The 25064-nt window shown below is 39.0% G+C and overlaps 1 protein-coding gene across 1 annotated transcript; it reads right to left on the bottom strand.

Annotated features, from left to right (window-relative positions):
* Positions 1-8297: 8297 nt before the first annotated feature.
* On the bottom strand, positions 8298-23391 carry LOC111576154 (protein shisa-like-2A). Its single transcript, XM_023281700.3, has 3 exons — positions 23047-23391; positions 16779-16915; positions 8298-9229 (listed from the first exon to the last, which is right to left on the bottom strand). The coding sequence occupies exons 1-3, from the start codon at positions 23226-23228 to the stop codon at positions 9042-9044; spliced, it is 507 nt and encodes a 168-aa protein (XP_023137468.1). The 5' UTR covers positions 23229-23391; the 3' UTR covers positions 8298-9041.
* Positions 23392-25064: the final 1673 nt, after the last annotated feature.

Here is a 25064-nt window from a genome sequence, read left to right as displayed (position 1 = left end):
AACTAATGTTAGCTCTTTTTGTCAGAGCATCAGAATGGTCTGGCTGCACCTCATTATCATTCTGCCATAGTGGAAAAATCATTCGGTCTTGTTTTTACTTCTTTAAACTAATCACAGTTGTTCAGCAAAGCTAAACAAAGGGTGCAGCGACAGAACACCTGCAAAATAGTGACAGGAAATTGTTTTGCTGGAACATTCGCATGGAGGCAGGGGAGCGCTGTTATTAAAATATTTTCACAGCAGGTCTGCCTTATTGCACAATCCAAATCTTCAGCAAAACTTGCAATTTTCAGCGTATGAATTGTTGCTTGGAGGTTGTTGTTGTTTTTTCCAGTAAAGAGAATTTTAAAAAATGATAAGCAGAGGAGAAACCCATATGAAATGCATGGGGGAAATAGCAGACTTTAAGTCTAGCGAGTCAGACTATAAAACTGTTATTCTGCATTATATAGTTTTTTGAAGTTTTTGCTATATCTCAAGTATAAACTGCCAAAGACATCTTACTGTCGTACCTACACTGAAAAAGAATTTTCATTGCATCTTCATAGCAAAAGACTATGCTACCAACTGCTGCTGCCTAGAAGTAGGATAATTAAACTTTAGGAACCTAAAGGCACAATTTGTATATGACCATGTTAAAACAATTTCTTTTTAAAGAAGAACCTGTTTTCTGTTTTCTTCTTCACTCTCTGTTTTGATGCTCTCCTTTGGTGGCTCAATTTGACTTTAACCACATCATTAGTACAAACTTCAACTGAAGTGCTCAGCATCTGTGCAATTATCATTGATAGTAAATTATTTTGTGCTCTCCACTGTGACAGACAATAATATTAATAATGTAACACTTCAAAACAGTGGATAAAAAACACTTTTCATGTCTGGCTTTTGGAGAGCCTTTATCATAGGGGCTTTGCGTTCTTAGTTCTATCTACTACCATAAGAAAAAGAAGATTTTTATGTAGAAGTAGTCAGTAAACTTCTGTTGTTATTTTCAGATGTTGTTGAAAGAGTGATACACAGAAGTAAATGTCAGAGCTGTTACTCTGTTGTCCAAAAGAATGATGAAAAAATTTGTGAAGAATCAAAAAAGTATAGAAATTGTTGTAAAGTGTAAACTGTAACAGTCATAAACTGTAAAACAAAACAAAAAATTAATTGGTAATTTGACAATTTCTTTCTTTTTTCTTTTACTGTGTCTTTCTGCACTTTTTATATGCACGAAAAATATGAATAAAATTTGAGAAATAGTCTGCAAATGATATTGTTTATACAAGCATATATGCTTCATATATTTTTATAAACACACACGCCATGAAAAGTGTGCTTTTATTTTTGAAAAGTTAAAACAAGATCACCCAAACCCATTAATCTCATGAGTACATCTTCTCTCTGAGGTCTAACAGACAATTCTCCAATTTCTCTATCATCTCTGACGCAGGTAGAGCACTAAAGTCAGATGTTCCGCTGATGCAAGACACTCAAAACCATCTAATGTTGTCTGTGTCCTGCAGAGGCAGGAGTGGGCGTTTGAGTGCTCTGTGTGCAACTATATGCAACATCACTGACCTTGTTTTAGCTGTACTTTGGCACCAACGAGCTGAAGGAAAATGTTGCTTGCGCTTCTTCCTTGGCATTATTTATGTCCTGTTTTTATTCTGTATATGCTGTTCAAGAAAATAGCCCAACAACCTCTGCATGTACCACTTACACATTACCCAGCTTGTGTGCACCATCGGTGGAAACTACACTTCCTTAAGTTCAGCACTTTAGTTCAGTTTTGAGATACTTGATTATTTGCTTACACTCCACTACATGTCACAGGGAAATATTGTACTGTCCTCCTCACTGTATTCATATGACAATGTTTTTATAATAAAGATTTAAACATTAGATGATATAAGGCATTTTTACATTACATTACATAGTTAAACTACATTAGAACAGAGACTTCCAATATATATGGATTCTTAAAAAGGCTCACATTTCAGATGTTAATAGCTCCACCAAAAAGCGATTTAGTAGTCATTTCAATAAATGTTCCAGTGATCAAACATCTTAGCAAGGAAAATCAAGATGAGAAAAAACAGATTCGATTATCAGAACTTTATTCTTTTGTTCTTTTTTCTTCTAGCAATAATCATAAGGCGCAACCTCACACTTACCTGCCGTCCATGTAAACTGCATAAAGTCATGTTATATATGATATTGTATGAGAGGAACTGCTTCATGTTTTAATGACATTTTGCTGCTATGTACTTTTACGTGAGATGGATGTTTTAACTGACTTCAGACATTTTATAATACAAAAACAAAAAGAGTTGAAGCTCAGTTCCTCTCATCCATGAACACAAGAAGCCTCATAAACAGGTCGGAGTCTGCAGCAAATTATCTTTGAACTCTGTGCGTCCCATTCAGCAGTTTATTAGAGACATTGTTTCCAAATTATAGCAATATTATGAATAATAAATCCACATTAAACTCCCCGAGTGGTGGTACCTTAGTCCTAGCTTTAACAGGATTGAGTTATTTTCACTGCTTGCTACCTCAGTATTTCTACAATCCTGGCTGTACTTTCAACAATCAGATGTTGTTTACCCCTAAATTCTGCCCACATGTGTATTTTCATGTATTACTGCCTCTACTGTAGTGGTCGGAATTTTCATGTGTATGTCTAGAAGGCCATCTTTTATAGCGTTTACAATTTTTCTTCCTGTACATGTCCTTCATGACTCTTTTTCTGTAAAACTAATAATGGCAAAAAATGCAGAGGCATTTGTGTCCTGCAGATAGAACAGCTCAAACAGAGAGCAAATACATTCATCTGACTCCTACAGAAGACTGAAAAAAATGCAGCTACGTCAAGAGAATTTTGCTCTTGTAATTCAACAGTCACAGCAATTAGTAGTTTCTCTCTTCACTCCTGTGTTACACCATCTGTTGGTTTTCAGGAAACAGACCTATAATTGTTTCCACAAATGCAGATAATTTGCTCACTGATCAAACTATCCATCCATCCATCCATTATCTATACACCGCTTATTCCTCACTAGGGTCGCGGGGGGGCTGGAGTCTATCCCAGCTGACTCGGGTGAAGGCAGGGGACACCCTAGACAGGTCACCAGTCTGTCGCAGGGCCACATACAAAGACAAACAAGCACTCTCACATTCACACCTACGGGCAATTTAGAGTAATCAATTAACCTCAGCATATTTTTGGACTGTGGGAGGAAGCCGGAGTACCCGGAGAGAACCCACGCATGCACAGGGAGAACATGCAAACTCCATGCAGAAAGATCCCGGGAAAGCCGGGACGCGAACCAGGGACCTTCTTGCTGCAAGGCGAAAGTGCTAACCACTACGCCACTGTGCAGCCCCTGATCAAACTATTCAAAAGAAAACTATGGATTATTGAAGGACCTTCAACAAAACAAATGTGAAGGCTGAAAATGTATGGGTTATATGTTTCACAAAAATGTTAATATTGCATATTTGCGGTCAAAAGAACCTTGTTCAGTTTTTTTTTGTTATTATTGTACTGTAGCTGTTTATGTGGCTGTTATTCTATGTTGGTTAATTTGATTCAGACTTGTTTTAAGCATGTAGGTCTGCATTGTGTAATTTATCATTGTGTAATTTATCAAAGTTGATTTTGTGTAATCTTCGATTTCTGGACTGATACTGGATATGTTTATAAAATGAGTGTCAGAGAGTAGCGCTATAATCTTGGCTTCCCTGCCAGGTCAGTGTTACAGGAACCCTGGTGAAGAAACATCTCAGGCTTATCTGACAGTTCGCCTGATCTTCGTTTAAATCAGCTTCAGTTTCCAGAGTAACTACCTTGAATTATGTTGAATGTTCTTTACGCAATCAAGAAATCCAACTTTCTGAAATAAGCCTGGTTAATTTGATAAACTCATTTTATGGAACAGACCTAAGGCTGCTACAAACTAACCCAGACTGTTGTAACTCTGCTGCTGATGCAAAAGATGTTGAATAAAAATCACTCATCTATCCTGAGAGTCATAACAGTCTCCTTTCCAATCTCCAATCCTTTTCCAATTTTCTTTTTCAGCAAAAGCAAAAATTCATATTTCACTTTACTTCCATCATTGTTGCATAAGATATATAGATAGCCAAACCATCTGCTTCTGGCTGCAGATTTGAAGAGCAGTGAGTTCAGGTCAGGTCCCTCTGCAACATTCACATTGTAATATCATTTCCTTGGAGGAGACTCTTTCATTTTCTTGAGCTATTGCAATCATAGGTTGCTGTGTCTCAGCTGTTTCAGATTAGATGAACTGACTGAAATTATATTCCACCCATTGTTGTACTGCTGCAGCTGAAAATGATTGGTACAAGTGGTTCAGTAATAATGTTCTTATACTGAACCAGATATAGCACATTAATACAACAGAACTTTGATGCAGTTCTGAATATATAATATAATGCTGAAAGGAGCTGTACATTTACATTTTATACAGCTTTAGGTGTGTCATTTTGTTGATATATTTATTTAAATAAATGTGAAATTTAAATTTGGAACTTTTTCTTCTGGCACATTGTAAGCGAAGGATAGTTGTGACAGAGAAATCCCAACCTGAGCTGCTGCACACTGCTGGAAAATATACAGAACAAAGAAACATTGGATGTTATCTTTAAATATTGTACCAGTAAAAAGTTTGGTCACAGCTGCTCAGTCAAGGGCTTTTTCTTTATGTCAACTATTTTCTTGATTGTAGAACTAAACTGAAGACAGATTTTTGAAAAAGCTATGTAGAAAGAAAAATGTGTTAACAAAATATGTTTCATATTTGAGGTTCCTTAAAGTACTCACTGTTTGCTGTAACAAACAGATATAGCAAGTGTTGTGCTTCTCATATCCAGGAGGGTGAGCTTGGGTCAGAGTGACTAAAATTTGACCTCAGAAGCTGTACATGTTCTTCGATGTGAACGTCCATGTTCCCTTCAGTTTTTTGTAAAGCCTCAAAATCTTACACCACAGATATGTTGTTCTTGTTATTATAATACTTTTCTAGTCGGTTTGGAGGCCTAACCCACATATGTGCAGTAGATTAGACGATACTGTTGAAACGGTAATCAATGGCTTGGACAAAGGAAAAAGAATAATGGACATTTGTTATGTAAGTGTGTATAATGAATGTTATGCTGCTGCTGGCAGTGAATTCAAGGAGAAGACTGCTACTAAACGAGGACATCGAGAGGGAAGAAGAAATTATGCATTTTGTTCTCTTCGTGTTTAACCAGTCAGCAAAAACAGCTGCACAGCAGTTTTAAAGGGCCATATAGAAGAAAATACTGTGGAGTAGGCACTTTTCTCTTTCTGAAAATGGCCATGAAACAAAGGTTTGAATCACCAAAAATAAGCCCACAAGCTCCTGCAGTGGACAATGTTTAATTTGTGCCGCAAACTTCATTACAATCCATCTAATAGTTCTGGAGCCAATTTAAAAATCACACATTTCAACCTCATGGAGGTGCTAAAGAAGCCACGAAATCACTAAATCTGAGGACCATGAATGTCTAGAAAAGTTTTAACAGAATCCATCTTACAGTCCATCCATTATCTATACACTGCTTGATCCTCATTAGGGTCGCGGGGGGCTGGAGTCTATCCCAGCTGACTTAGGGCAAAGGCAGGGGATCCTGGACAGGTCACCAGGCTATCACAGGGCTACATATAGAATCAAACACTTACACTCACATCTACAGACAATTTAGAATCATCAATTAATGTCAGCATGTGTTTGGACTGTGGGAGGAAGTCAGACTACCAGGAGAAAACCCACGCATGCACCTGGAGAACATGCAGACTCCATGCAGAAAGATCCCAGGCTGGGACTCATCTAGCTGCGAGATGAAAGTTCCAACCACTGAGCCACTGTACAACACCCCTCTATAGTTATTGAGCTTTTTCAGCATAGACAGACAAATACACAGTGTCATCCCTTCTAAAAAAAAAAAAAAAAACAAAAAAAGGAAGCAAATAATATTGGACAAATGACATTATTTTGTTCCCTGCTGTGCAGAACGCTCTACCGCTGAGAGAGGACATGAGGGAGGAGAAGCAAATATTAGGCCTCCGCTTTATGAGAAAGCTTCTGCTCAAATTTTAAATTCATGAGTCAACTCTGAGATACCTCTGATGGTGTCATCAAGTTTTTCTACTATGAAATCTTACGACAAGTACAGTTGTGAACAAAACGTTACATACACTTGTAAAGAGTATATGTACGGTCTTGAGTTTATTAAGAGGCCATAGTATTATGAAAATGTGTTTAACACAACTTTCTACACAACCAAAACTGATAATTCAAGTTGCTGTATGTATGTATTTTAGACCTGGCAGATTTTCTCATGTTTCCAGAATGACCTATAATAAAACTATGAAAGAATCAAAATGCATGATTGTCTTTTGTGATAAACACAGGTGTGTCAATGATTCCATTATAGAAAATAAAGAGTTTTAGATGTCATTGAAAACTCAAGACTGCCATGATATACATGGTCTTTTCGAGTGTATGTAAATTCTTTGTAACAGCTGTAAATGGCAAGCTATTTTAACATTAAATAACTCAAACTACAGATGTCAGTGCCATTCTAACCAATCATGGTGACACTGACCAGTCAGAAGTTTTATTTCAGATATCTAGAAGATTATTCTGACAAGTCAAAAGGGCACAGATGTCTGTAACTCAGTTCAAAATAATTACCAGATACCTCAAACAACATTATGTCTAACTGTTGTAGCTGATGTTACGCTGCTAATGTGAAGTTTCTGACTGGATATTGGTCCAGCTAAACATTTAAACAGTGTTAGCAGAAGTAATGGCGGTTGTTGTGGATACGATAGAAAATTCTGTCAAATAAGAAAAGTTAATCAGCGAGCAGTTTGTATACTCCCTTCAGTCTCCTCTTTAGCAGGTATAGGGTTTAAATCTGGAAATTGACTTGGCCAGTCTAAAACTTTCCACTTCCTGCCCCTGATGAACTCCTTTGTTGTTTTGGCATGGCGTTGTGGGTCTTTATCTTGTCACACAATGAAAGATCTCCCAATCAGTTTGGCAGCATCTTTCTTTAAATTGGCAGACAAAATGTTTCTGTAGACTTCATTTTGTTGCTGCCATCATGTGTGACACCATCAGTGAAGATTATTCAGCCTGTCCCAGCAGTAGCCATGCAAGCCTAAGCCATAACATTACCTTCACTGTGTGTCACAGATTCAGTTCAATTAAATTTTACTGAAATAGCGCAAATTACAATTCAGATTGTCTCAAGAGGCTTTACAGAACCCATGTGGCCATTTGGGATCCAAACTTTAGCCTTTCCATCACTTTGGTAAAGGTTCATTTTTGTCTCATAAATCCATAAAAGTTTGTCCCAGAATTGGTGAAGCTCATCCCTGTACTTTCAGGCAAATTCCTGCCTGGCCTTCCTATTCTTCTTGGTAATGAGTGGTTTGATCTTCTGGTGTAGCCTCTGTACTTTTGTTCATGAAGTGTTCAGTGAACAGTAGATTGTGATACCTTCATTCCTGCCCCCTGAGGTTGGTGCTGATGTCGTTAAGTTATTTTAGGTTCTTTTTTTTTACAGCTCTCACAGTGTTTCTGCTGTCAACTGGCTGCTGTTCTTTTCCTTGGTCTATCCATTCGATGTCTATTACTTAGTCCACCAGTGGTTTGTTTTTTCTTCAGGACATTTCAATCATTGTACTGGCTATGGCCGATATTTGTGCAATGGCTCTGATTGATTTTTCCATCGTCTTTAGATTCAAAAATTGCTTGTTTTTCACCCACAGACAACTCTTCGGTTTTCATGTTGGTTACATGTTCAACTATAGATGCAGTCTGCACAGGTAAAACCCAAATCTGAAATTGAGCGTAGACACTGAGCGCTATTTATTGTTTGAGAAATCAAGATATTAGGACACACCAGGGCAAGAAAAAAAGACACCTCTCAGTCACATGTTCCAATGCTTTTGCTCACATGACAAAAGGGTGAGTTTAAACAAAGGTGCTATCGTCTAAATTGTGCATCAGATCCAGATGTAAATACATGGAAATGAAAGCTGAAATGTTAATCTCTAATCATTGATACAGCCTCTGGTGGTCACATCATTTGATGTCAACCCCAAATGTTTTCAGTCTACAGCAAAAATAAAGGAATTGGCCGCATTGTTCCATTACTTTGGAGAGGAGTGCATAAACAGCTTATCATATGAGTGAATTGATGTCCTTGTGTAAAATTGCTGGAAAGATAATAACAGAGTAACAGAAAGATACATTAGGTCAATTTTATTTCAGTTTGATCCCACTGTTCACCTCCTCTCTACACCGAGTTTAGCCTCTCTGTACAAGCAGAGGCTGCAGGTTAAATAAGAGGAATAGGCACAAATAAATCCAACACACAGCCTGTGAGTAAACTCAGTGGTCCCCAGAGGTTCGGGCATTTTACTTAGCATTTGTTTGTCAAAATTACTTGGCCTCTCAGCTTCAGCACATCACGTCCACATCTTTGTTTTGCAGGAAACATGAAATGCATAAACAGCCTTTGGGCTTTGGGGAAGTTTCTCGAGAAACAGGAACTAATACATTTTTTAATAGCATCTGATTAAAGCCATTTATTTCAAATGATCTGCATTCAACACGTGTCAGCAAACATGTTGCAAATTCCCTCCCCTAAAGATTCATCACATACAAATATTTAACTGTTGAAAGAATCAAAGCCCATAGTTGTGCATTCAAGATTTGTTTGTTTTTGGCTTGAAGCTGCCTGTGATGCTGTTTGGTTGTAGTGATGCTACGGACAGCAACAAAACAGTACTTTTCAATTAGAGTTTGTTGATTGTAAGAAGCAAAAGCACTTCTGTGTTGTCTTGCTTTGCAACAAATACATCACATAAACACATATAACAAATAATTTATGTGAAACTGAAGATGATAAAGGCAAAACGTTACGCAACTAAAATCACATTTGCATCCTCTGCTACAGTAGCTGGTCAAAAGGACAAACAGTCGGTCAGTCTATGTAGGACCCTCAACGTTGATTGATGTAACGGTAGCCATGAAACAGCGCTGGAAAAGCCGGTCGGGGTCCGGAGGCTGGTTGTCACAGTCCAGCTTGCCTCTCAGGAAGTGTTTCCTGAGGCCTTGAGGACCAGTGGGGGCGCTGCCGTGACTCGGCCCTGGTTCCTGTGGACTCGACGAAGAACCTGGAAGACAGAACATTTACCCAGAAACGTGTGAAGAAGCTGACAGACAAAACACCACCAAAAATTTTTTAAAGTAGCTGTTTGCTGCAGTAAACCCTTTCCACCCTGGAGCCCCTGATCGGACCCAAGCACTATCTGTAATTAAAACATTATCTGCTGCTGTTTTGAGAAGGTTGTATTATACTGTGTGTGACAGACAGCCTGGTACTGCTACTAAAGGAAGTGCTTAATTTCTGTTGCGTGAATGCTGATGACAGAGTTAAAAAGCTGTTTTTCATTCTTTAATTTAGAATCTGATAGACAGAGGTATCAGTTTCAATTATCCCAAATGTCACGGTGGCCTAGTGAAGGGGACAAGGACACTATTATGTTTCAAAATTTCCCCAAGTGTCTGTTATTCAAAGAGCTCAGGGGTTGTTCAGGTTGGTGAAATAGTTGCAGAACTCATTACTGGCAGATTTTGGAAGCTTTTTGCAGCTGACATTTCAAAAAATAGCTCAAAAGGTATGAAACTGAGGTGGACTGGCAAAGTAGTTTGGGAATTTGTCTTTACAAATTAAAATTGACACTACATGTCTATCAGCAAACCATTCAAACACACAATAAGTTTAATGTAAAGCAAAAGTAATTTTCCAAAGTTTTTCTCCTGATGTTTATTTGCACAGAAAGCAAAAATTCAGTTGAATGCAATGATCAGTTGACTCCTAATTTGACCTAATAGCTGCTTTTATTATCAGAATTATTTAAAATATTGCAACACACTTATCACCAATTCTATTTATTGTAATGCAACAACAAATACCTTGAAAAAAAGTGATCATATGAATAATGTATTGTGCTCTAATTTACTTTACAGACACACTATAAGTTTCAACAGTGGATCTCTAATTGGATCAGTGCTGGTTCCTGCTTAACTTGTTCAGAGCCATGTTCAAAAGTTTCAGGATTTAACAAATTGTTTTTATTGCTGGGTTTGCTATCAGATATTAAATGGCTTATAGGCTATAATGTGAAAAGGAATAGGCGAGTCATGAAGCAGGAAATGATCTAATTTACATTTATATTTCACCCATTTACCCACTTTTGATAGTCAAATCTTGGAAGTTCTTGAATCTGCATTGAAAGTTCAGTTAAGAAAAACATTTAATTCATTGAATTATTGCTCAGGATGTAAGTATGACAAAGAAGCTGCTGTCTCTACTTGCTTCTCTGATGTTTCTGTCTCATTCTCATCATCACCTGCAGGCTGCTTGGAAAAATCCATTATATCCAAGCACACATTGCAGCACCAATGGGAAAAGCCTTTTTCTTTGTTTGGTACCGTCGGCTGTGGGTTTTCTCTTTCTATCCATGTTTCAGTAATGAATGCTCATACATTTAATGAGTGCTACAACCACCACTCATGCTGATACACTCAGTTGTGATGGCAGCTGCTGACTGCGATATTGTGGAATCCACCAACTATATCGTGCCAATTATATCTGTGTATAGGCATGTACACTATATTGACAAAAGTATTGAAAATCCTCTCCAAATAATTGAATTCAGGTGTTCCAATCACTTCCATGGCTACAGGTGTGTAAAATCAAGCACCAAGGCATGCAGACTGCTCTCAGGAGCTCTGTGAATGCAAGCGTCGTATCGTGCTAGGTTGCCACCTGTGCAATAAGTCCATTCGTGAAATTTCCTCAGTCAACTGTTAGTGGTATAATAACAAAGTGGAAGCAACTGGAAACAACAGCAACTCAGCCATGATGTGGTATGCCACGTAAATTCACGGAGAGGGGTCAGCGGATGCTGAGGTGTACAGTGCACAGAAATCGCCAATTTTCTGCAGTTGATAGCTACAGACCTCCAAACTTTGTGTGACCTTCAGCTTCATGGAATGGGTTTCCATGGCCAAGCAGCTGCATCCAAGCCATACATCACCAAGTGCAATGCAAAGCGTCGGATGCAGTGGTGTAAAGCACATCGCCACGGGACTCTAGAGCAGTGGAGACATCTTCTCTGGAGTGAGGAATTATGCTTCTCTGTCTGGCAATCCAATGGACCAATCTGGGTTTGGCGGTTGCCAGAAGAACGGTACTTGCCTGACTGCATGTGTCAAGTGTAAAGTTTGGTGTGGGGTTGTTTTTCAGGGGTTGGACTTGGCCCCTTAGTTCCAGTGAAAGCAACTCTCAATGCTTCAGCATACCAAGAGGCTTAGGTTAGAGTTATGCTGCCAACTTTGTGGAAACAGTTTGGAAATGGCCCCTTCCTTCCCCAACATGACTGGGCACCAGTGCAAAAAGCAAGCTCAATGAAGACATGGATGGGTGAGTTTGGTGTAAAGGAACTCGACTGGACTGGACAATTCCATAGTAAAGGCTACCGAATAAGAATGGGATATCATTAAAGTTCATGTGTGTAAAGACTGACGTCCCAATACTTTTGGCAATATAGTGTAGGTGATTAATGTCTTGATAAGGAAAAAAAATCCTGATCTTAACAAAACCAGCCCACCTGATGGCAGGTCTGCACTTGGATTTAAGAGTGGAAGTGCAATAGCTCCATGGGTGTGATAACGGCAATAAAATCACCAAAGTGGATGCAAAGATCACAGATTCAACATGGAAACTAAAATCTTCCATAAGTTTGCAGATTCTGCCTGATAAGCCACCACTTAACTTATTTGCAGAATTGATCTGAAGTGGGCATGTCCATAATCATCAACAGGTTAGGTTATAAACCTCAATTAATGGTATCCCCTCTCTTTTGCACTGACCAATGTGGACCTTGAATGCAGACGGCAGAGGCACACGCAGTTCCATTCATACTAAAAGATAAATACTGTAGGGTACACATCGGTCTAGTATGTTGTGTTATGTCTGACACTGGATACATAAAAAATACTGGACTTCTGGGGAGGTTGTCAAAAACACTGTGACTTTGCACTTTTTACAGGATCTGCTTGTTACAGATTGAATTGTAGATTGGACCACTCCACAATTTCTACAAGATTTCTGGAGAATTTAAAACTTTCCACTGGGTTTGGGCACCAATGATGGAAGACGTGTACAAGTCAAAACACCTCCTAAGTCCTGAAGTGGCTACTTCTGTTACAACTCCAGATTATGAATTCTAAGGGTGAGAAAAATGGAGTATCTCCTCACACAGTCTCTACTCTAAAGCAGCTTTTGTTTTCAGCACCATTTATTTCCCTGTAGCATACACAGTCAGTGTGCTTGCTGTGCAGACAGTCCACATAATCACACATTTCTGGCTGCAAGTACACATCTGCAGAGGGGTCTGTATGGACTCTCGTGGATGTGGAATTAAATTCACATCAAATGGACTCTAGTTGACCTGTACGGACATGTGGATGTGGTGAACATATTTTCAGAAATATCACCTATGACATCGGAACACCTCATCCTTTTCCTGCATATGGCCAGCTCAGTATCAAATCCAACTGTTGTGTGAAAAATCTAAAATATTTTTTCCAGGTTGATGGAAACATAACACAAACAGAAAGGCCTGTTTGGGAACAAACATGACATTCAGTAGAGATAAAGCCCTCAGTAGCCCTTTAGCCTGTGAGCATATACGCTTTTCATTTCAGTTTTTCCAAACGTGTCTCCGATCTGCTCTGTGTAAACAGCCTGCAATTAAGATAAAAAAGTTCCTGGATTTATTCACAAGACTGTAATAGTCATGGCTGAGTCCCTCATGGTTTCTTTGTTGCACCCAGGATCTGCTGCAAATGGTTTGTTTTTGTCTTTTTTTTTTTTTTTTTTTTTTAAATGAGATGCAAAATAAAGTGATTTTGATGAAATATCACAATTTCAAGCTGAGGAATACAATGAAGAACATTTCTGTAAACCTGCTTTGAGTTTTTGGACTGTGGTAATGTCAGATGTAGGCACAACTATTCTTTTACAGCCACATTTTTAGCCATTTGTGCAAATAAAAATAGCTGAATTACCAGCTAGCAACTCTTGTTTGTCATGGATGTACAGACAATCTACCTGGATTACCATGATACTGAAGAAAACTTTCAAATCTGACCATTCTTGGCAACTTCTAAAGCCTCACTGCCTAAACAGATTTATGGATGTTTGTGTTAAATGCTTGTGTCGAAAGCTGTATTGATGAAAATACAATAACTCTGCTCTGTCAGAATCATGTGAGATGGAAAACTGAAACGAAAGACTGAATTGCATCCTGTGTAACATAAGTGCAGAGAGCAGCACCTGTGATATAATTGGTATTCAAATGTCTGCAAAGCCTCCCCAGTGTTGTCAATTCTTCTGCCTGATTAGACCTGCAGTCAAATGAAAGTTGGGATTTAAACAATGTCCAAACCACTTGTCAGCCAGTAAAGCTGACAGCAGAGTTTTGGTCCAACAGGTGGAACAAATCCCACAGCAGGGTGAGGAAGACGCATCCACACAGTGCTGAGCAGAAGTTTAATTAGGCAAACAGCAGTACAATGCATATGCATGGAGCGACAGCTGCAGCACGAGTCAGTGCTCACATACACTGCCTGTCCAACAAAAAAGTCGCCACTTGGATTTAAGTAAGCAAATAGGTAAGAGCCTTCCATTGGATAATTACTGCAGAGATGAATATGTTTCAGCAGGCAACAATTTATTTAACCCGAGCTGATGCAGTGAGGAGCTTCTCATTTCTTAAGGCACCGTGTCGGAAGACATCCTGTAGTCGTGGAAAGGATGTCCATCCGTCTCAGAAGGGTAGAAGGTCAAGCAAAGAAAAGAACCAGATAAGCACTCAGATAGCGCAGTACTCTGCCAAGTCTGCACAGTCGTATCATTTCTGACGGAGACGTCCCGATAAGTCCGCAGCAAGTTGTAGTAGGATTGCAATCATGTGATCGTCAGCAGGCAGCTGATGCAGCGTTCACTTATTGTCAGAGTTACAGTGATGCTGTGCTGTTATCTCACAATGATACAGAAATCTCTAAAAAAATCCATAGATGCAGACAATAAGCCGTATCACTGCCAAAATCTAATCAGATGGTCCTTGTGTCATTTCTGATCTTCCCTGAAAGTTTCATCCAAATCTGTTATTCCTTTTTTGAGTAATGTTGCGTATGGACAGACGGAAGGACAAATGTACGGCAATCATCATGTAACTAAGGAGATGTCTGTAACTACTAAAATCAGGTGAAGAACTATCCAGCGTAAAATGAGTGGATCAGAGAGCATGAGACATCATTTTCACACATGGATTGGCCTCCACAGAGTCCAGACCTCAGCCCTGTTGAGAAATCTTTGAATATATGTTCCAAAGGTTTACTGACAACTTGCTGCTCTGTACACTATTTTTTAACAATGTATTTATTTTTTTATTGAAGAATTGTTTTATTTTCCTGTCAATCTATCTTAATTGTTTCCGTGTTTCTCTCCTCTCTGCTCCGTGCAAACACAACCTGGAGTTCAGCCAAACAGTTCCTGAATTTTTTAGCTTTAACAGTACCATGAGAAAAACTGGTGCAGACGGTTTATTTTCTCACATTTTAAATGAGACATGTAGAGTAAAGTGATTTTGATGAAATATTTACATTTTAAGCTTAGATTTGGTTAAAACACACTTTTCAAACTTGCCCGTGGGTTTTGGAGTTCAAAGGGTTGATGACAGATATGACCTAGTCCCAGTTAATTTAGACTATTTTTGCTCAACTTAGAAACAGGCCTAAATCAGAGTTTGTGTTACATTATATGTTCTCAAGAACCAGAAGATCAGCTCACAATAGTGAAAAACTACGTCTTTACACATTAACAATTAGGATGACCTGGTGTCACACAGTGCTATTACTGTTTCAATGACACCAGCTCTTCTTATATATACACAACAATTGTCCTTGCATGTCACAAACATGCTGGCAAAGATCTGTGGTAGTTTTACACATCTTGCTCTGCAAAGAGTTTTTCAATTTCTTGCTAAGAAACTGTACATCAGGTTTTTACAGTACATCTAAATGGGGTTGGAGGATGAATGACGTACTTTGCTTTGTCTTCAGCTGCTCTTTGGTGACAATGTAAAGCTCAATAAAGGTTGACAGCTGTGGAATTCAAAGCAACTAACAGGAGGCGTTCTAGTCATTACATAGATCAACCACAGCTTTGAAAAACCTTGCCAAGTGAAGTGAACAACATCCAATGAATTATCTGGTTACAATGACTCCTGTAAGTGGGTGGGAGATATAAGGCAGCAAGTGAACTGTCAGTCATGCAAGACAATGTGTTGGAAGCAGGAAAAATGGGCAGCATAAGGACGTGAGAGACTTTTATGAACTATAATGGCTGAATGAGTTTGTCAGAACATGTCAAAAACAGCAGGTCTTTCAGGGTGTTGTCGGTATCCAGTGGTTAGTAGCTCCCAAAAATGGTCCAATGGTGTGAAAATGCTGCTACAATAGAAATGTGGCAGAACACCCAGTACGCTGCAGTTTGCTGTATTTGGGTCTGTGTAGCAGCAGACTGTCAGAGATTCTGACTCCTGTCCACCACAGTGGTCATGTGAGCATCAGAACTGGACTTTGGAGAAGTGAAAGAAGGTGGCCTGGTCTGGTGAATCACGTCTTCTGTTGCATCATGTGGGCTGCCAGGCGTTTGTGCATTGTTTGCATGGGAGGACATGGTAGCAGGATTGGAAGAAGGCAAGCCATGGAGGCAGTGTGATGCTCTGCGTAATGTTCCGCTGTGAAACCTTATTGTTCATGTTCATGTGCATGTTACCTTGACAGTTACTTTGTAAGCACTGTTACAGACCATGTAGAATTCCCCGATGGCAATGGCCTCTTTCATCAGGATAATGCTGCCTGCCACACTGCAAACATTGTTCAGGGATGTATGCAGCATTCAAGTGTTTGAACACCATGACAAAAAGTGTCCACTTGGCCCCCAAATTCCACAGGTCTTAATTTGATCAAGCATCTTTGGGATGTGTTAGAAAAACAAGTCTGATCATTGCTACTACAACTGCATCACTTGCTGCTAATATCAGAAATGTTTTGGCAGCACGAGGTGGACCTACACAATATCAGGCAGGTGGTTTTAATGTTGTGGCCAATCATGGTATTTCAGTTCACAATATTGCTATCGAATTTCTAAAGAATAAACTGTGAAGTACGGCCACATTTTCTGTGGGTAAAGGGTAAAATATACACTTTCTTACTTCTCTATTTAAGCATTTTTGTATAATCAGAGAGCCTGCAAAACAATAAATTTGAACAAATACAATTACGCTTTGACAATGAAATCTTGCTTTGTGCTTACAATATGTCTCTTCTAATCAATTGTAGCTGCATTGTACACATTTGGTAGTTCATCTGTGGTCATTATAAACAAGATGAGCATAAAAAAGACAAACATAAACCAACTGAAGATGATGTTATTAGCAGTTAATGAGAAAATAATAAGCTCTTGAAGTTTAGAATGAAGTCTTCTAACATCTTTGGGTTCACCATTACTTAATGTCGGAGGACATTTCCTAAAGAAGTGATTTTATCGCTATGTCAGCATAGAGATCGAGCAGCAGTCGTTACCTGGTGCTCGGAGAGGCAGCCCATTGTCCAGACCTCTGGGTTTGGTGGTGATGAACAGATAGCAGAGGACACACAGAGTGATGATGAAGGCGAGAAGAACCACAGCTGCAACAGAGAGACCCACAAGGGCTCCGAGACTAGAGGACAGAGAACAAAGACACAACAGAATTACATCCAGATCTGTCCACAATCATATAACATATGCAGTGAAGACGAGTTCATTGAGACTAAACAGGAAACAGACAAATTCACAATAAAGCTAATTCTAATAGAGCAGAGTCGCATGCGTGACAGCAGACATTGCTTTAAATATGGATGTTGCTGCAATGAAGCTACAAATTCTAAAATGCTTCACACACATTTTCAATCCGACAGCTCAGAAGATCAGTACAATCAGCACAGTTTCAAAATAAGAACCGAAAAAGGCAACTTTTGAGACAAGATAATGGTCGACTGTGAGGCAGCTGTACATTCTTTGACTGAAGATGTGGCCAAAGTAGGCAGGGTTATGCTAATGTGTTAAATGACGATATCGAGAAGTCACAGAAGAGACACATGGACTTCAGATGAGCTGTTTAAAGTAAGACGCAGTATTTTCTGTGGAAGACTAACACACTTTGATGTGGATTTTGTGCTTTATACATCTGAAGATGTTTTAAATGCACCAAGAAGCAGCTTTCTAACACATCAAAGGAAAGAAAGCACAAAAAAAGATAAAATATGAGCTCTTTAAAGCTTCATTGCTATGGTTTACATTTCAGTTTGGCGGAAATCTCTGCTAACATTATGCTCCACAATGTCACACTGATGGACTGAAATGCCACACTGCTCTTTTTAAAAATCCATTTTTCTGTTCTTGGCTATATTTTTATTCTCTAGCTGCTCATAGTGTCGGTTGCTTCCAGTCATGATCTTTGGCCTACTCTTCTTTTTATGGATATGATTCTTTTCTCATTTTCTTCATAAATCCCATCTAGGAACTCTGTGACTCACTGTGTACTTCTACCTACTATAATAGACCAGTCGTGGAGAAAAAGAATGAGCTTTTAAGATTCTCAAAAATAGAAAAATTTGTGTATTCGATATTTGTCAAAGACAAACTGCATCCAAAGATGGCCGACATGACAGCTCCCCAGAAGTTAAAATATCTCGATCGGCTCCTGGAGGCAGTAAAAGCCATAAATCTGTCCTGTACATCTTAGCATCTATGGTTAGTGGATGGGACATTAGCCAAACTAAAAAAATTGTCAAACCTCAAATACCTTTTTGATTAAAAAATGTTTCAAGTCATATGTCAATGTTTTTTATGTCAATTTTTCTGACAAGCTTCCTTTTGACAGCTTTTTTTTTTCTTTTTGATGCTCAGACTATCGTCATGACTGACAGTTGCTCTGAATACAGCTGGCACAGAGGGAGCTGCCAGCTGCTGTTCAAGAATTGTACATAGAACATTGAAGGACTGTCCCTTTCTTCAACTACGGTCTGTTTTAAATCAAGTTGTTCTGTAGTAAATGGTACTAATTACTTTTCTGAAAGACCTGGTGGATGTGGAAGTTTTTTTTTCCACAAAATTAACTTTGAGTTTTGACCTTAACCCTCTGAACCCCAACATCTTATCTTAAAAATAAATAACCAAAATTACATTATTTATTACAGTTACAAAATTTTAAAACAAAAACGAACTGTCCCGATTTCTAACAATTCTTTAACTAATCACGTTATGTGTAGTTCCATTGCCAAAACCTACACAAACATCTGCTTAAAACTGTCATTTTATCCAAATCACTTCATTCTACATGTCTATATAGAGTGGTGAGGAGACAATAATGAAACAAATTAAAAACATAGGTAGTAAAGCATCTGCAAAATGTAGAGCAGTTTTTCTGGGACCACTTGGAAAATGTTGAACATGTTGATTACAGTTGAGTATCATGGGATTAGAATTGTGTCATACAGCACAGAAGACCTTTTTGAGTTCTGTCTACTTCTACCAATGGTTGTGCCACTTCCATAGGTTTGTACTAGTTTATATAGCAGTGAAAAATTAGTCCATGGTGAGTAAAAATGTGACAGGAAGGAAAAAAACTTGAAAATATTTGGGTTTCAGAGGGTTAATTAGTAATTAGCTGCTCTGATTCTTCTTGTCAGTGACATTAACAGGACCCACCTGAGATATTTTGGCTTCACTTTTGTAGAGTGTGCATGAGTGGTGATGTGACATCTATCTTTACGTACACTCTGTGTTAGACCTTCACGGACTCACAATCACTACAGTGACTCGGTGCTTTTCTTATTTAATCAAATTGTCATTTCAGTTTTAAAAAGTTGCGGTAATCTTTGCACATGCCTGCAAAGATAGCCCTCATTAGGACTCACTGCACTACAGTACATTTTATACTAAATTAACTGCTATTTGTTGGTTACATAATTTTATTCCAGAAATTAGAGACACTTTTTTTCCTGGCCTCAAAACAACAGTTGTTCCACAAAATTTAAAAGAAAAAAAAAACAGCTTCACTTTGGAGGTATTTACTTCAATTTATTACTCTGCAAATACAGATAAACTGACAGACCAAAGGATTGGTAATATTCTGAAACTGGAACTGAGTCTTGGGTTGCATGTATATCAAAGCAATAAGCTTTAAAAGCTCAGTAGGTTCAAAGAAAGTCTGCACTCCCACAGCTTACCATTGATTAGAACATTCTTAAAAACTTTAATACGAAATTAACCATTACACATATCAGTATGAATCATTCAGAGGAAGTAGTATTTTCTCCAAGGAGATATGATGAAACCATCTATTTTTACATGCACAGCTGATGTATGAATGATTAGTCGGTACCTGTCTGTGAGGACAATATAAGCATTCAGAGTGCATGTTAAGTGAAATCATGACATGAAAGCCTGAATACTTCAAGAAATAATTATTTCCTTATTGGGACGACTGAAGCACATGATAATGACTGCTCTTTTAAAGGCTCACAGGTGGTCTTTGCAATAGTCTGTATGTAGCGTATTGTGTTGTGTGAAATGAGTGCATCTAAAGTACTCTGTATTCATGGTATAAATGCCTCCTATGTGAATTGAGAACAGTAAAGCACTCCAGGACTGACGCAGCACATTTTAGAAGTGTTCTGATTCCACATGACATATAGTCGTCCTCAAAATTATTCATAGGCTACCTCATTAAAAATAACATTTTTTTTTAGATTCTTCATTTGTAAAAGCTATTATGTTGGTACTTCCTGTGTATCTTTTGTCTGCTTGTTGCTATGCACAAATCCACATATGAGCTGGCTAAACTCCATTTGCATGATAATAGATATGGCCAAAAATGATTAATTGCTCATGTTCAGAATTATTCATACCCCTGACGACATTTCAACAAAAACATCCCAATGTGTTAATCTTTGTTCTATAATTATTTCAAGATGTTTCACTGGAATAAATACCTTTTTTGTTGACCAAATGTTAAACAATGACAAAAAAAAAGCATCTTTCCAGAAGAGTGTAAATAGAGGAAAAGTGTTCTGGTCATTCTCAATTTCTGGTTATCATAGACAAGAAGAAGGAGCTCAGTGAGGACCTACGTCAACATCTTGTTTGTGCCCACAGTGAAGGAAAAGGTTACAAGGCCATTTCAAAGCAGGGCGTGGCAGGAAGCATAAGATGTCCCCCAAACTTGCCAGTAAAATATGCAGAGAGGTCAACAACAACCCCCGGACCAAAACCAAGGTCCTAATTGAAACGCTTGACCAGGCAGGGAGGAAGGGTCCACCACAGAGCGAGTCTTGCACAGAGGAGGTTTCCATGGACGTATGCCTCAGGAGGATGCTGCTGCTCGTGGAGAAACGTGGAGGCTCGCCTGGCCTTTGCTAGAGGTCATCTGAAGCAAGATCCCAGCTTTTGGTCAACCATCCTGTGGTCTGATGAGACGAAGTTGGAGTTATTTGGCCATATGGATGCTAAATATGTCTGGAAGAAAAAAGAAAAAGCATACAAGCAGAAGAACACTGTGCCTATAGTCAGGCATGGTGCTGGAAACCTAATGCTTTGGGAATGCTTCTCTTCCAGTGGCACAGGGAACCTCGTCAAGGTCTAAGGGATAATGAGAAAGGAGGATTACATCAGGATCCTTGATGAAAACAAGAAGGAATCTGCTGAGAAACTCCAGCTCGGCCACAACTGGACGTACCAGCAGGACAATGATCCGAAACACACCGCCAAGGTAGTGAAGAACTGGTTCAAGGACAATGACATAGGCAATGTTATCGACTATTAAAGAAAGACAATGGACTAGGGTAAGAATAATTCTGAACATGGCATTTTTTTGGGAATCCATGAATAAAATACCCATGAAATGAAGAGTTTCTTGAATTGTGTATTGTTGTCATTCTTTCACTTGTTGGTCACATATAACTCATAAACAAACATGACAAAATGCATTCATTTCATCAGAATTTTTTTTTTTAAATCACAAAAATTAGCAAGGGTATGAATAATTTTGAGGACAAGTGCATTATGATGCAAAATGATCAAAGACGTGCTTCCCACAGGCAGCTAATTTCACCGGACCGAAACTCAGATACAGATGAGTTGGCAGCACATTGCATGTCTTGCATTATGAGACGCAGCAGTCAGATTAAAACATGGTGTACGTTTGCATACACAAAGATTAAAGTTCCCCTATGGTTGCTTCACTGAAGTGGGAGTAAATGATGTTCTGTCACACGTTTCTCTCACAGATTAGTCATGGAATCTGAAAATTGTGCCAGTTTTCTTTTTATGTCAAGCAGCAAAAGAAGCTGTAGCATGATGCGTGTGAGTTACTTTGCCTTTTACTTTACAACACACTGTCAGTGCTGTGTGGAAAAGACGTGTAAGTCTGTGGCAGAAAAATCCAAGAGGTGCCAAATGAATATTTGTAATGCAACAGATAAAAGAAAAAAAAAACTTTACAGGCAGGACTGCAGTCTAAAAAAGAAACAACTTACGTCAAAAATCAACAGTGTTTGTGTAACTACTATCATTGCCAGAAGGGGGAGGCAAACGTTGCGCACTGCAGCTTTAAAAAAAATGTCAGTAATTACACAATGCAGTCTCTTTAAGTGTTTCACACACTTAAACTGTTTTGTAACAGTGTTAAATATTACAGTGTGTTTTGGGATATTAAATGCATTTTCTGTACAAGAATGCAAAAATTCTGTTTCCAAAAACTGCAACACTGACCATTAGTAATGTTTTGTTTGCCAAAGTTTAGGGATGCAATGCAAATCTTTTGATGATAAGAACAAATAAAGTTACTCAGGTCCTGCAAAATGATGTTGCTGTATACTTTTAAATGCAGTTTTTAGTGCGGTAAACACCACCAATTTAACTCCACTTGTCTGGCAGTAGACATCTCTGATAGATATGACAAACCCTGTCCAATTTTCAGCCAATAAATGTGGGGGAAAGAATTCTTAAGTAGCAGGAGCAGCCTTAGAGAACATCTCCCACTGAGGTGCCTCAGGCCACAGCATAAATTTACCCAAAGGAAAGTCATTTACAGCCAGAACTGCTTCAGTTAACAGTCACACCAGATCAGTTTGAGTGCCCACACTGACCTTTAAAAGCAGAAAGTGTGAATAAAAACAAATTCTATTGTTTTAGAATGCCAATGTTGTTATAAATTCTTTTTTTCTTTAAACTGCATTCATTTAGTGATGGTGATGTGTCTCTATATTGATTTTGCCATCAAAAAAGTTGGATCTGTGCATCCCCAATACCTGCAGCCTGATTCCTGCTGGCGAAAGCTCAATACTGAATTCTCATTATTTCTTTGTGGCACAACCTCCATAATTTCTACATTTTCACCTGCGGCACAACAGGTTTGTTGTGCATACAGAGCGAAGCAGCATCAAAATTCCTCCTGAACTCCCCTGCTGCTCTGAGTATCCATAAAGGTCAATGGTATTTTGTGGATCTAAACTTCTGCCTAACTAGTGCTCAGGCTCGTCAAGGTGACAGCCAATTACTGAGATGAAAGCAAACAGGCTCAAGCTGCAAAAAATGCCATCAACAGGTTGGTTGTGAATACAGAAACACTGCATTATGAGTTTTTCAAACATGTGTATTAAAGCTGCTGCTTCTGTGTTTGGATCAGCAATGCAGTTAGACAACATTCGATGGTCACAGCTCTCTGAAGGCTGCAGAATCGCTAGTTCACACCTTTACCCTCCACACGCAACACCTGCTGTGCGGATATAACAGCTGTCCGGCTCTTACCTCAGCCACCACATGTATCCATACTCGTAGGGGAAGAAGCTGTTGGGGTCATCGCAGCAGTACTTCAAGTCGCTGAACCCGCAGCAGAAAAGCGCCGTGGTGTCACTGTCCGCTTTCGGACACGTGAATCCCTCCACGAGCACGTTTTCTTTGGTGTAGTAACTTTCGCAGTCCGAGCTCATATCGGCCGCAAACTATCCGCACACGGACAGCCAGACGCGTTGCGGTGCGCGTTAAAAGTCGCTCTCCTTCCGTCCATTTCCCGCAGCTGCGACTTCTAGTCACCGCGAAGCAGAGAGAGATCCTGGAGCAGCGCCGCGCTCCCGCCTGCTCTCTCTCCCCTCTCTCGTCATATGATTACACTCTGTTCGTTAAAATGTGACTTAATGATATCAAACACCAATCAGTGCCAAATACCTGCATAGATATTTTTAAAAAACACCGACGCTTACGTTTCATCCTCACAGAGTTATTCACACGAGGAGCTGAGAATTGTACATTATCGCATTTTGGTTGTGTTAACACCTGTTCACGAGGTAGATCATCACTGTGCACCCGTTCTCGGGTTTTTTTTGTTTTGTTTGTTTTTTGTTTTTGGCAGCGAGCTCATGTGACTTTTTTTTTGTTTTATCCGCACATCAGTCCACAGGTGCTGCAAGTGAAGGGGAAAGGTGTGAACCAGTGGTTCTGCAGCCTTCAGAGCGCAGCGACCATCAAATGTCTCTTTTAAACTACCTGCATTGCTCATCCAAACACAGAAGCAGCAGCTTTTAATACACGTGTCTGACAAACACAAAATCCAGTGTTTATGTATTCTCAGCCACGTGACTTACCTGTGGAGCACCTGGACGAGGGTTGGGATCAGAAAAAAATACATTAACATACTTTCACCAACTCATTTTTACGCACAACTCTGCCTAATCGTTTGGAAGAGTTTTTTTTTTTTTTTTAATCAAATGTCTCTCTGTTTCAAACGAGAATGCATCCACCTACTACTGACATATAAAGATTATTTTCCAACACGACTTTACTTCTTTACAAGTGTTTCAGTCCTTGAGGTCCAACCGTTTGTCACCATATAGTGCCAGATATGAAATCAAACTGGCATTTGTTTATATCTGTAATTAATTATTTAAAGCTTGAGTGGACTTTTTAAGAAATACGTTCTCAGAAGGATTGAAATCATAGACTGTGTAGCAAATTATATATTCTGTGGTCAAACTGAAAATCAGCAGGTGGTAGCAGCTGGAGGAGGAGGTGTTGAAAGTCAAGATGGGTAGTTTCCTGAAGCCTGCTGTCTCTACAGGAAACTAATCAACATCAGTTTGAATATAAATTAGTTCAGCAGCCTGTCGCTCTCAAACTACATGAACAGATTGAAAAGAATAAATCAAACACAACAGGGAAATGCCAGATAATATGCTTTCATTGCTGCTCTCTCAACTATTGTGACTGTCGGCACTCAAACATCTGGATAAATGTTTTTCTAAGAAGCTTTTGCATCCCTTACCAGACGTTTCTATGTTGTTAAACACCCAAAGAATTCTATTAGACTAATGGTAACATACAATAGACTACATATTGTGTGCAGTTTGATGTGTAATTTCAACATGTTCAGTCTCTCTGACAGTTAAATGTCATCATCAGCTGCATAACATTTAATCCAACAGAGAAAAACTTCAAAATCAGATAAATAAAATCCAAATCGCCCTAACATGGGCCTATGAAAAGTCTTATTAGGTTATTTTCCACTGCAGGAAGTGAACATTTGTTTGTGTTCTGACCATAAGAACCGCCCCTGTAAAACCTCGTCCAGGACTTTACCTGTGCCCAGGGTCGATACTTTACAGTGGCTCAGGGGCATCATTTTTCTTGCTTTACGTCGCCATCTTCAACGTAAAATTCATTATATACACTAACATAAAAAACTTTCATTGTTCTGTTTCTTATAAACCCATAGAACTGGAGTTACATTCTACCTGGATTAAATGATGTGTTCGAAGCTGTTGGACCTCACA

This window comes from Amphiprion ocellaris, chromosome 2, assembly GCF_022539595.1.
Source record: "Amphiprion ocellaris isolate individual 3 ecotype Okinawa chromosome 2, ASM2253959v1, whole genome shotgun sequence".
NCBI lineage: Eukaryota > Metazoa > Chordata > Actinopteri > Pomacentridae > Amphiprion > Amphiprion ocellaris.
Note: the sequence above shows the minus strand (reverse complement) of the source record. Positions and strands in the feature narration are given on the sequence as shown.

Bases quoted from the DNA above. Each gene is read 5' to 3' on its own strand.
- LOC111576154 (XM_023281700.3), bottom strand. From the start codon at position 23,228: ATGAGCTCGGACTGCGAAAGTTACTACACCAAAGAAAACGTGCTCGTG. The intron at 16,916-23,046 runs GTAAGAGCCGGA...TCTGTCCTCTAG, and splicing joins GGATACATGTGGTGGCTGAG to TCTCGGAGCCCTTGTGGGTC. The intron at 9,230-16,778 runs GTAACGACTGCT...TCTGTCTTCCAG, and splicing joins GCTGCCTCTCCGAGCACCAG to GTTCTTCGTCGAGTCCACAG.